The sequence below is a fragment of the Trachypithecus francoisi genome, unplaced genomic scaffold (assembly GCF_009764315.1).
Source record: "Trachypithecus francoisi isolate TF-2019V2 unplaced genomic scaffold, Tfra_2.0 Lachesis_group10, whole genome shotgun sequence".
NCBI lineage: Eukaryota > Metazoa > Chordata > Mammalia > Primates > Cercopithecidae > Trachypithecus > Trachypithecus francoisi.
In genome coordinates, this window is record NW_022681455.1 from 93,635,246 (window position 1) to 93,649,032 (window position 13,787).

Genomic DNA, 13,787 nt, shown 5'->3' on the forward strand with positions numbered 1-13,787 from the left:
ACTCCTAACCTCAGGTGATCCACCTGCCTCAGCCTCCCAAAGTGCTGGGATTACAGCTGTGAGCACCACACCCAGCCCCAGACACAGGCACTGATTTAATTCATTGATTCCATTCATTCATTCCAACAGAAGTACTTTTTGAGCACTCACTAAGCACCAGGCACTGTGAAGCACTAGGAATAGAAAGACAAAACACAGTCTTGATCCCTAAGGAGTTTATGGTGTCAGTGAGGAGGAAATAGATAAAACTATACTGCAATGTAATAAATGCTTTTGTGTATGTATAAAATACCAGGGAGGTGCTACTAGAATTTTCTATTTCTAGTTTCATCTTGCCTCTTAATACTACAAGTAACCTTTCCCAATTTTCTTCTCCATTCTCTGTAAGCATCTGATTTATATAGCTCACTCTGCATAAACCTATTACTCAACCCCCCATTCTCAGCAAATGATATTCCCCCAGCTTTGTAGAGAAATGTAAGCAAGCCATAAAGCAGAAATTCCCTCAGCTTCCTGCCACCAAATCTAAAATTTAATTTTTCTGTACTCAGTCTTCTTCCCTCTTATTACAATTAAAGAAGTTTTATGGTGACTGACTTCTATATTCAACTATGATCCATTCAGCACCCTGGTTTCTCATTTCCTTGACCTTTATCTACAGTTACCTCTTGTTCTCCCCACTGCAGCTGCATAGTCACCTGGTCATTCACTTGATCTTGCTATCACCAGTAACAGCACTTATTTAATCAGAATTTTGACAGTGACATCCTTCTTTCTAACTCACTTAACTTGGGTACTTCTCATTATAATTCTCTAATCTCATCAGGATGTCCCCACATCTTACCACTTACTCACTAGCCATCACCACTTTCATGCCCCTCCTTTCCTCATTATTCAACATAAATTCTATAGTCTAGCACTCTACTTGCTAACTAAAATCCTTATCTATCTCCTTTCACCTGCCTTTCCTTCTGTTCTAGATATCTGTTACAACCTCACCTCAGGTTAATCCCAGCTAGCCATTTACTTCTTGCCTGCACCTAAGTAGCTGAACATTTGTGGAGAAAATCAAGCAAGCCATGCTGAATGACTTCAAATTTGTGAGCATAGATCCCATTTCAAAAGAGATTAAACATCCACTGTTTAAATGTTGTGGCTAGTCATTTCATATTCCTACTCTTTAAGAGAACCATTTTGTACCTCTCTTCTCAAACCATCTTTCCACGCTGCAACTGCCACCTTCCAATAATGACCTTGCTACATATTTCATGGAAAAAAGTAGACACAATCAGATGAGAGCTACCTTCAGTTTTACTTGCATATATGTCCACCTATTCCTTCAAGATACAGTAGAAATGTCCCTCCTCCTAAGGCAAACCTTGTGCAGCATGGAACTCATTTCTCTTAACTTTGGAGGACTTTACTCTTACCTTTCTGGGACTTTATCTTTCTTTCTTGGATCTTTTTTTCTCTCTCTTTACTACATCATTCTTTTGGCATACATGTATGCCTTAATATCAGTCACTTAAAGGAGAAAAACCTCTCTCAATATACGTTCTCAGACTCCATTTCCCTAATCCTCTTCACAACAAACTCCTTTAAAAAGTTGCCTGTATTTATTAGCAAGATTAACCAAGAAAAGAAGAGAGAAAATCCAAATCAGCTCAATTAGAAACGAAACAGGAGATATTACAACTGACACCATGGAAATACAAAAGATCATTCAAGGCTACTACGAATACCTTTATGTACGTAAACTAGAAAACCTAAAGGAGATGGATGAATTTCTGGAAAGATACAACCATCCTAGCTTAAATCAGGAAGAGTTAGATACCCTAAACAAAGAACAAGCAGCGAGATTGAAACGGTAATAAAAAAAATTACCAACAACAAAAAAAAGCCCAGGACCAGATGGATTAACAGCTGAATTCTACCAGACATTCAAAGAAGAATTGATACCAATCCTTTGACACTCTTCCACAAGACAGAGAATCCTCCCTAAATCATATTATGAAGCCAGTATCACCCTGATACCAAAAGCAGGAAAGGACACAACCAAAAAAGAAAACTATAGACCAGTATCCTTGATGAACATAGATGCAAAAATCCTTAACAGAATACTAGCTAACTGAATCCAGCAACATATCAAAAAAAGGTAATCCACCATGATCAAGTGGGTTACATACCACAGATGGTTTAACATATGCAAGTCAATAAATGTGATAAACCACATAAGCAGAATTAAAAACAAAAATCACATGATCGTTTCAGTAAACACAAAGCATTTGACAAAATCCAGCATCCTTTTATGATTAAAACTCTCAGCAAAATCAGCATACAAGAGACATACCTGAATGTAATAAAAGCAATCTATAACAAACATACAGGCAACAATAATACTGGATTGGAGAAAAGTTGAAAATATTCCCTCTGAGAACTGAAACTATAAAATGATGCCCACTCTCACCACTTCTGATCAACATAGTACTGGAAGTCCTTGCCAGAACAATCAGACAAGAGAAAGAAAGGGCATTCAAATTGGTAAAGAGCACGTCAAACTGTTGCTGTTTGCTGATGATATGATTGTATACCTAGAAAACCCTAAAGACTCCTCCAAAAAGCTCCTAGAACTGATAAAAGAATTCAGCAAAGTTTCAGGATACAAAATTAATGTACATAAATCAGTAGCTCTCCTGTACACCAGTAACGACCAAGCAGAGAATTGAATCAAGAACTCAACTCCTTTTACAATAGCCGGAAAAAAAAAAAAGAAGAAGAAGAAAAAAAAAAAGGTACTTAGGAATATACCTAACCAAGGACGTGAAAGCTCTCTACAAGGAAAATTACAAAACACTCCTGAAAGAAATCATAGATGACACAAATAAATGGAAACACATCCAATGTTTATGGGTAGGTGGAATCAATATTATGAAAATGGCCATACTGCCAAAAGCAATCTACAAATTCAGTGCAATTCCTATCAAAATACCACCATCATTCTTCACAGAACTAGAAAAAACAGTCATAAAATTCATATGAAATGAAGAAAGAGCCTGCATAGACAAAGCAAGACTAAGCCAAAGAACAAATCAGGAGATATCACATTACCTGATTTCAAGCTATACTATCAGGCCATAGTCATCAAAACGGCATGGTACTGGTATAAAAATAGGCACACAGACCAATGGAACAGAATAGAGAACCAAGATATAAAGCCAAACACTTGACAGCCAACTGATCTTCAACAAAGCAAACAAAAACATGAAGTGGAGAAAGGACACCCTATTCAACAAATGGTGCTGATAATTAGCAAGCCACATGTAGGAGAATGAAACTGGATCCTCTTCTCTCAGCTTATACAAAAATCAACTCATGGACTTAAATCCAAGACCTGAAACTATAAAAATTCTAGAAGATAACATTAGAAAAACCCTTTTAGATATTGGCTTAGGCAAGGATATAATGACTAAGGACCCAAAAGCAATTGCAGTAAAAACAAAGATAAATAGCTGGGACTCAGTTAAACTAAGGAGCTTTTGCATGGCAAAAGGAACAGTCAGCAGAGTAAACAGACAACCCACAGAGTGGGAGAAAATCTTCACAATCTATATATCTGACAAAGGACTAATATCCCGAATCTACACAACAAATTCAAATTAGAAAAAAAAATTTCCATCAAAAAGTGGGCTAAGGACATGAATAGATAATTCTCGAAAGAACATATACAAATGGTCAGCAAACACAGGAAAAAATGCTCAGTATCACTAATGATCAGGGAAATGCAAATCAAAACCACAATGCGATACTGCCTTACTCCTGCAAGAATGGTCATAATCAAAAAAATCAACAGATAATAGATGTTGTTATGGATGTAGTGAACAAAACACTTCTACACTTCTGGTGGGAATATAAGCTAGTACAACCACCATAGAAAATGGCGTGGAGATTCCTTAAAGAAATAAAAGTGTAACTACCATTTGATCCAGCAATCCCACTACTGGTTATTTACCCAGAGGAAAATAAGTCGTATTAAAAACATACTTGCTCACACATGTTTATAGCAGCACAATTTGCAATTGCAAAAAATGTGGAACCAACCCAAATGCCCATCAATCAACGAATGGATAAAGACACTGATATATATACATATGATGGAATATATACATACATATATATATATATATATATATATATATATATATATATATGATGGAATACTACATAGAAAGGAATGGATTAACAGCATTTGCAGCAACCTGGATGGGATTGGAGACTATTATTCTCCAATATGGAATGGAAAAACCAAACATCATATGTTCTCATAAGTGGGAGCTAAGCTATGAGGATGCAAAGACATAAGAAATACAGTGCACTTTGGGGTCACAGGGGGAAAGGGCGGGAAGGGGGTGAGGGATAAAAGACTACAAATTGGGTGCAGTGTATACTGCTCGGGAGATGGGTGCACCAAAATCTCACGAATCACCACTAAAGAACTTACTCGTGTAACCAGATACCACCTGTTCTACAAAACCCTATGGAAATACAGAATTTTTTTAAAAAAAGAAATTTGTCTAAGGTTACCCAGATAAAAATGGCAGAGCAAAGATTCAGACAACAAAAAAGGTTGCCTATATTTACTATTTCTACTTCTTTATCTTGCATTTTCTCTTTAACCCATTCCAATGGATCTTTCTTCTTCACTGTCTCACTAAAGTGGTTCTTAACATAGCCCCTAATGACCTACAGTGTGATCAACTCTCTAAATTTACTCTCCGTCCTCCGTAAGATGCTGTCTTCTGTGGGCATTTGTGTTAACTATACCCATCTGGTTGTCCTTTTTCTCACTATTCTTTCCTTTTCATTCCCTCTTGCTAGCTCTTATTTCTCTAATAGATCTCTAAATACTGGATTAACCAAGAGCTCTGTCCTCAGCTCTCTTACCTTTTTCCTTAGGTGAACTCATGCAGCTTCATCATACCCAATATGATCTATAAACAGGTAAATCTGAAATTTACATATTTCTCCTAGACCTCTTTCTTGAGTTTTAAGCCATTAGTCAGCTGCCTCCCAACATTTCCACTTAAATAACTAATTAACATCTTACTTTCCCTGGCTTTTCCAAATCTCCTGTCTTCAGTCCTTTCTCTTTTCCTTCCCATGTACAAGTCTTCTCCATCCTAGTAAATGTACAACCCATTGCTCTGTTGTTATTCTTGATTCCTCTCTTCCCTGTTAGCTTGACAAAATACATGCCAAATCTTAGTACCTTTCACTATCTCCTCCGCCAAATCCCTAGTCCAAGCCACCATGATCTCACAGACTTTTGCAGTGGCCTCATAAAACTGGTCTGTTTGCCTCCACTTTTGCCTCTCTAGTCCTGTCTTTCACACAGCAGCCAGAGTGGTATTTCTAAAGCAAAAATCAGGTCTTGGTACTCCTTAACACCCTCCAGATGTTTCTAATTTCTCTTAGAGTAAAATTCAAATTCCGTATGACCTACAAGTGCTTCCATAACTCTGTACCCACTTTCTTCACTGTGTCCCTCACCGACCATGCTCCAGCCACAGTGGTGGTTGTGTTTTGCCAATCTGTCAAGCTCATTCTATGCTGTTCTTCCTGGTCCAAATATTCTTTCCCCAGGTCTTCCACAGAACCGCCCCTTCAAATTACTCGGATCTCAACTCAAGTATTCCCTTCTCAGATAGACCTTCCTGCCAACCTCAGCTTAAGTAGCCCACCAGTCATTCACTACTATTTAACCTTCTTTTATTTCATTTATAATGCCTACTACTACTTAAAAATTACGTTAGTTTATTTGTATGTCTTATTTTATTACAATTTAAGCTGCTTAAAGGTAAGTATGGAATCTGGGACGTCGTAAACACTCAGTAAATATTTGTCAACTAATTGGCTGCTTTCCCTTAGCCTGACTGGATCTGATCCACTTGTAACTTTCCCAGGGACTGCTCTCTGTGGATTGTACCTTCTTTTTCCTCTTTCATTAGTTTCCCCCCTTTTCCTTCTCATTTGGATTTTAACATGTTTATATCTCCCTCACCTTAACTTACACATACACACGTGTGTGCACACAACACCTAATGCTTTTGGACCCAAAATATCTTCAAACTACCATATTATTACTCTCTTGATTTGACCGCCAAACTTATTTTAGGGGGTTCACAGTGACCAGTCCTGTAATCCCAACATTTAAAAAGGCCACGGCAAGTGGATCATTTGAGCCTGGGAGTTTGAGATGAGCCTCCGCAACATGACGAAACCCTGTTTCTACAAAAAGTAGAAAAATTGACTAGTTGTGGTGGTGTATGCCTGTAGTCCCAGCTACTCTGGAGGCAGAGGTGGAAGGATCACATAAGCCTAGAGCGGTCAAGGCTGCAGTGAGCTGTGATTGCACCACTGCACACCAGCCTGGGTGACAGAATGAGACACTGTCTCCAAAAAAAAAAAAAAGAAAGAAAAGAAAGAAGCATCGGTGTTCGTTGTCTTCTTTTTCTTCCCTCCCATTCACTGTGCAGTCTACCACAATGCAGCTTCTACCTCTTCATTTCAGATGTTCACTGATATTCTTGCTGCCAAATTTAATGGATATACCATAGTGCTTACCTTACTTTACCTTTGTTGACCACTTCCTTCTTTTTAAAATGCTTCCGTGGTACCATTCTCCTGTGGTTTTTCTTTTTACCTTTCTGCTTGCTGCTTTTCAGGCTCATTTTCTGTCTCTTAGAGTTCGAGGAATCTTCACATAGGCCTTCTCTTCTTGTCACTTACTCTTCTTGGGTGTTCTCATCTTTGTGGCTTCAATTTTTGTTTCTATGCTTATGTCTTTCAAATCCCTGTCTGTAGCCCATGTCTCTCTTCTGAACTTTAGATCCATATCTCTCCAATGTGCCATGATTAATTACTCTTCTCTCCAGGTCTTTGCATTCTTGTTATAACATTCTTTCTTCCTTTTCTCCATTCTCTCCCTCCTCCTGCTCAGCTGACATTGAGTCAGCCTTTCATGACCTCTTAGATCTGAGTTAGGCACATAACCAGAGTACCCTGCCACAGCATTCATCACACAATATTGCATGTCCCTCTTTACAAGGGCTTGTGCATGACTATCTTTACTATTGCCATTATTGGCATGTAGTGAATGCTGTTTAAATATATTTTGAGTGAATGATCTACCCTGGGGAAGTTAAAGGAGACTTTATGCAAGAGATGACACAAGTTAGTCTTTAAAAATAGAAATCAACAACACCTAATGTGCATGCAGCACTTAAATTTGAACCATGAGTTTTATATACTGATTGCCTTCTCCTCTTTACAAGCAGGAAAACCTTCCACCTCAGATGGTAATCACGATGTTTTAAGCTTAGAGTGCCACCTGATGGTTGAAAAGGGAGCTATCTGACCCACTTTTTTTCTCCTCTGGGATTCTGTTTCCAGTGTTCTTTCCTCTTTCCTTCATATTTCAGGGCTAATGCTTTGTTTAATCCTACTTAATAATTCATTCAAAAATAAATATCTCTTTTAACCGTATTTCTCATTTCTTTTTAACTTTTTCCATATCACAAGAAAATCATTCTTTTTCTCTATTTTTCCAAACTGAAGTCAATTGTGACCCTTTTTTTGTTTTAAAGCAAAATTAGATATAATAAGGTGTTCATTTCGAGTGCTGACAAATTCCTTTAAGAATCTATAGAAAGATCTCTTTATCCACTTCCTTATATTTCTTGAGTTAAAAATTCTAGTAAAACATTTGTGAAAAATAAGTAAATTTGTTTCCTTTTTTATTATAAAATTTATAAGTATTTCCTTTTCACTGCTAGTGTCTTCTATCTCACCTATATTTTGATTACACATTGGGTTCTTGTCCTAGGAACATGTTGATCATTTGTTCGTTTATTTTTATATAAAAATTTGAGTTTCCAAAGACAGCCAACTTAGAATCTAACTTTTCCCACAGAACTTAATTGTCAATAGGAAATTCCCCATTTCTTATAGGTCTTTGTTAAGACAGATGAAATTCTACTTTGTATAATTTATATTGTTTTATATCTCTGGTTATTTGAAAATTGGTAATTTATGAATACCAAATAGAGAAATTCTCGACTATTCAACTTTTTGTAGTAATTTATCCTGTTCAATCTCTATCCATTGTCAAATACAAGCAAGTGTGTGTGTGTGTCTGTGTGTATATATACACATATTTGTGTATGTTATATATAAATATATATTTGTGTCTATATAAATTGATACTTGTTAATCATTGTCAGACATTAACTGTATTCTGTGCTAAAGAAGACAATGACTTGAATCACTGTGGCAAAGAAGTGAACATTTCAGTCCTTCTATAGATGACATGTTTTTAGACATGTTATATATATAACTTGCTGAAGCTTTCTGGGAAAATAATAATTTCAAGTGATGAGCGAAGAATAAGAACATTATATTTGCAAAATTGCCAGTTCTGTGGTTGTTACTCATAAAAACAACCAGTCTACCAAATCAAATCATTATGGGTTTATTATTTTACTTTTTAATAGTCTATTGTGATTTTATGGCATTGTATTATTTATTTACAACATCAAAACAGCATTTGAGTGTTTCTTGTTTTTTTGAGACAGCGTCTCACTCCCATGGCCCAGGCTGGAGTGCAGCAACATGATCTTGGTTTGCTGTAACCCCAACTTCCCAGGCTCCGGAGATTTTCCCATCTCAGCCTCCCAAGTAGCTGGGACTACAGGTGTGCGCCACCATGCCCAGCTAATTTTTTGTATTTTTAGTGGAGATGGGGTTTTGCCACATTGCCCAGGCTGGTCTTGAACTCCTGGGCTCAAGTGATCTACCCGCCTCTGCCTTGTAAAGTGTTGGGATTACAGACATGAGCCACTGTGCTTGGCCTACACTTGAGTGTTTCAATCAAATTATGAATCAAAAATTTGCTATTACAGGGCATTTTCAGCGTGGTTTTCTTAGCAATAGTGGTCTAGAGGAGACATTACTTGTTCTGCAGCCTAAAACAATTCATTTACCCTTTAAGGGCCTCAGTTTTCTCACATGCGAAATGAAATAATTGAACCACATGATTATTGCCAAGTTGTTGGCTGACATAGTCTCTACTTCCAATAGAACGCTTTGTCTCTAAATAAAGAAAATCAGTGAAAGAATATGATGCTTTAAGAAAATTGTATAGTAAGCATTGTTGAAACTTACTTCTTCTCTTGGGCTTAACAATATTCATTTATTTTATGTTATCTTTGTTATTGCACAATTTTGTAATTTTAATTGGTGGCAATTATGAATGATTAAAAAATAATGAAATCCTAAGCTCTCTCTTGAAAGCCACAATGCTTTAAAAGCTGGGTAAAATTTTACCTCCTTTTTGACTCATTTATAATAATTCATAATGCCATATTATGATTTTTTTACAGTGACATTGATGTTTGGGTACCAGAACCAGACCACTCAGAAGTTCCTGCTGAATGGTGGGATTTTGATGCTGATAAGTCACTCCTTATTGGAGTTTTTAAACATGGTAAGTAAGAAGTAAGGTAGGTGGGATCCCTTTCCATGTATAAGGCAATTCTGTCAGTTCTCAGTTCATTGATTTCCACTTAAACAGCTTTATTCCAGTAATACCTATGTTATATATACAGAATTAAAAGCATACACTACCAGACTATGTCAGTCACCACATTTCCTCATGGGAGGGTGGCGTGTGTAACCTACCCTTCCTGGATGTAAATCTAAGACAACTTCCTCTCTCAGGAAGAGTTCTTATGTGAGATATGTTTGTGTGTTTGTGTATGTGTATAATACAGTTTATCCTATTTTTCATATTAACTGATAAATGTAACTGAAATTTTAATTTAGTAGATATCTATTACCAGATCATTTAATGTTTGTGATAATTTCTGGAAAACATACTTAACTTATAGCATTTTAATATCCTTTTAGTCCAGAAATATCATCCACTGTAAATAATGAGGAATGCTTATATGTATACACCTTTCTTCTTTTTATCTTTTTTTACTTTTGTAATTGGTGATGTTTTCAGGATATGAAAAATATAACACTATTCGAGCAGACCCAGCATTATGCTTCTTGGAAAGAGTGGGAAAACCTGATGACAAAGCAGTTGCTGCTGAACAGAGAGCGAATGATTATATGGATGGGTATGTGTGTTTCAGAGTCATGAATTTTCTATATGTCTCTATTCAGTATCAGCATATTCTGTGTCACACTATTTATCTTTAAATGATGTAGCAGTAAGGGAATTGGAGTTTACAATCTGAAAGAGCTAAAGATACACTAATAGGTTAGCACTTATCTAACAGAATGTGATCAAGGAGGAGGTTGGACATGCACCACACCCATTCTTTAGGTGAATTTTTCATTTTTTTCATTTTAACAGGTATATCATGGCCACTGAGTTCATAAACTTCTAGGGGCATAGAGGGGAGAAAAAGGCAAGAATGTTATAGTTGATGAGTCACATGAGGACGTTTATTACATAGTCATCCCTCAATATCCATGGGGGATTTTGGCATCCAGGACACCCTGCAGATACCAAAATCCAAGGATATTCTAGTCCTATATATAAAATTGCATAGGATTTGCATTTAACCTGTGCACATTCTCCTGTATGCTTTAAACTATCTTTAGATTACTTATAATTCCTAGTGCAGTATATATGCTATATGCTATGTAAATTGTTGCTGTATCGAATTGTTGAAGGAATAATGACAGAAAAGTCTGTACATGTTCAGTACAGATGCCATATTTTTCCAAATATTTTCTTGAGACAGGGTCTTGCTCTGTCAGGCTGGAATGCAATGGCACAATGACGTGTCACTGCAGCCTTGACCTCACGGGCTCTAGTGATCTTCCCACTTAGTCTCCTAAGTGTCTGGGACCACAGGCACATGCCATCATGCCCACCTAATTTTCTTCTATTTTATTTTTTGTAAAGATGAGGTCTCCCTGTGCTTCCCATGCTGGTCTTCAACTGCTGGGCTCAAGTGATCTCGCACCTTAGCCTTGGCTTCCCAGAGTGCTGAAGTTATAGGTGTGAGCCATCATGACCAGCTTTTTTCGCATGTTTTCAACCTGCAATTGGTTGAATTTATAGATATGAAACCCACACATACGAAAGGCCAGCTGTACCTGTTTTAAGGCCTTATGTAATCTTTCTTTTCTTACCCAAAGAGAAATGTAAGATGCATGTTGAGGTTAATAAAAACACATTTAAAAGCGAACTCGCGGCTGGGTGCACTTGCTCATGCCTGTAATCCCAGCACTTTGGGAGGCCAAGGCAGGTGGATCACTTGAGGTCAGGAGTTCGAGACCAGCCTGGCCAACATGGTGAAACCCCCGCCTCTACTAAAGATACAGAATTAGCCAGGTGTGGTGACGTGCACTGGTAGTCCCAGCTACTCGGGAGGCTGAGACACGAGAATCTCTTGAACCCGGGAGGCAGAGGTTGCAGTGAGCTGAGATGGTGCCACCACACTCCAGCCTGGGCGACAAGAGCGAAACTCCGTCTCAAAAAAATAAAAATAAAAATAAAAGTGAACTCGTGAGTAAGGGTACATTAGAGCTAGCTTTCCCCCTGTTTGCTATATAACAGCCTTCCTGCTGCATCTTGGACTCTTCTGGCAAGAGAAGAGATACCAGTCTGACCTTTAAAACAAACTAAAACCCTCCAACAAGACTTTGTTTGTCCTATCAAGTGAACTCTTAAGTCCATTACAGTAATTACAGCATTTGTTTGCATTTTAACAGGGATGTGGAAGATCCAGAATACAAACCTGCCCCAGCCATCTTTAAAGATGATATAGAGGTATGCATTGGATTATATTTTTAAATCCTCAGTTTTAGATATTCTTTGGTTTCTTGTGTTTGCTTTTTCTTTTGTATTATTTTTTGTTTTTGTTATACATAATTCTTCTGTTCCTCAGATTAGCTAAGTAAGTGATCAACTTGGGTTGACAAATATCCCAAATAATCACTCAGAATTCACCTGATCTCCCCTTCTAGACAAGATAGGGACTGGCTTGGACATGTGGATGGAATGGGGCTTGCCCACCTGCTCTACTTCTTAGAGCTGAGAAACACAGTGTCCAAGAGCAAAATCCCAAAGGAGAGTGAGAACTAGATACTAAATATATACTGCAAGAGTTAGAAACTATACCTACATGAAGAGGTTTGAGATAGAGGGTAGAGCATCAAGGACTTTTGAGTTGCCAAAGCATAGGTCTCAGTACTCTGTTTGTAGAATGTCAAAAGAAAGAAGAAGATGAAAGTACAGAAAATAATCTGTAGAGTGGGAAAAAGGATGTTAAAAGAGATGAAGAATGTCTAATATTGATGAGAATGTGGTAAAAGGCTAAATGACGCTAAAGCTATCAGGTAGGATTTGCTGGACTTGGTAGCTAAGGGGCTTTGATGAGGGCATGAGACAAGGCTTGCTTCAGTGTGTGGACGATGAGAACCGAAATCCTGTATAAGATCAGGAGTCTCAAAGGCCAGTAATTACTGACTAACAGCACAGAGAAATAACAAGGAAATTTATCTCATCATGGACTTTGGGTAAGAAAAGTATTGTTTCCCTTGAGAATTTGTAACCGTAGACCCACCTTCTCTTGAGTTCATGGTTTGTCTTTTACTTTATCTGTGTGGTCCAAGAGCCCTCAGTGTAATATAAAAAAGGATCAGTCCTTGACTGGTAATATATCTAGGGTGCCAAGTAAAAACAAAAAGCACCTGGAAGAAACAGTTCAACCCAGACTATGCATGAGTCCCAAAGATGAAGCCCTCCATTAAATGAAATAAAAACCCCAAGTTTAAAAATAATTGAGAAACCATTTACCATGAGTGAATGTTAGCATGCAATAAAGAATAAGATTCAACCCCTGAGAACTTCTGATATATCTATTGAAATTAAAAAAAATCCTATTGAAATTTTTTAAAGTAAATTTTTAAATGATTAAAGACATTAAAGAAAGAACCAGGAACAAAAGACAAGATATGATTTTAAAACACTAGGAAGATGTGAAAAAGATGATATTTAACTTTAAAAGTGGGAAAAGGCTGAGTGCAATGTGGCTCACGCCTGTAATCCCAGCACTTTGGAGGGCAAGGCGGGAGCATCACTTGAGCCCAGGAGTTCAAGACCAACCTGAGCAATATAATGGGACCCCATCTCTTAAAAAAGAGAAAGAAAAACGTGGAAAATACATTTATTGATATGTAAAACTGAACAAACAGATGAAACATTCTCCTGGAAAAGCAGATTAGACACAGTTCATGAAGGGAGAAATGATTTGGAAAACAGATGTGAAGAAATTATCCAGTATAGCATAATGGATTTGTCTGGACCAATCAGGAGAGATAACCCAAATAGTCATTTGAACAGGGAACGTATAATGTAAAGAATTATTATAATACAGTGATAGATTAGTAAAAAGTAAAGACTACATTAAAGAATATAGGAATAGCATATAAAAGCAGCATCTACCACTCCTAGGACTCAGATAAAGCTCCCAAGGAAGAGTCCCATCCCTATCAGGGCCAAGATCCAGACTTTGGTAGGAGGATATGGCCATGTCTCACTGGATGGCAGAAAAGTTGCCAAACAGCTACCCTTTGAAACTGCCTGTAAATCTGCCCTGTAAGGTTGCCAAGGAAGATTTTCCTGGGAAAGTGTCTCACTGGAAGCACTCTGCTCACAATACCACTCAAGAGGGAGGTTGCTGGGAAAAGCTGCTAAGGGTGCTAAG

At 37.5% G+C, this 13,787-nt stretch overlaps 1 protein-coding gene across 15 annotated transcripts in view; it reads left to right on the forward strand.

Annotated features, from left to right (window-relative positions):
- The window catches only part of CHD9 (chromodomain helicase DNA binding protein 9), a 281,390-nt gene that overhangs the window by 229,650 nt on the left and 37,953 nt on the right, over positions 1-13,787 (forward strand). For all 15 annotated transcript variants that reach the window (XM_033218386.1, XM_033218390.1, XM_033218389.1 and 12 more), the window contains 3 exons: positions 9,438-9,541; positions 10,064-10,181; positions 11,791-11,848. In XM_033218386.1, the coding sequence (XP_033074277.1) occupies positions 9,438-9,541; positions 10,064-10,181; positions 11,791-11,848 (280 nt within the window). The remainder of the gene's footprint in view (positions 1-9,437; positions 9,542-10,063; positions 10,182-11,790; positions 11,849-13,787) is intronic.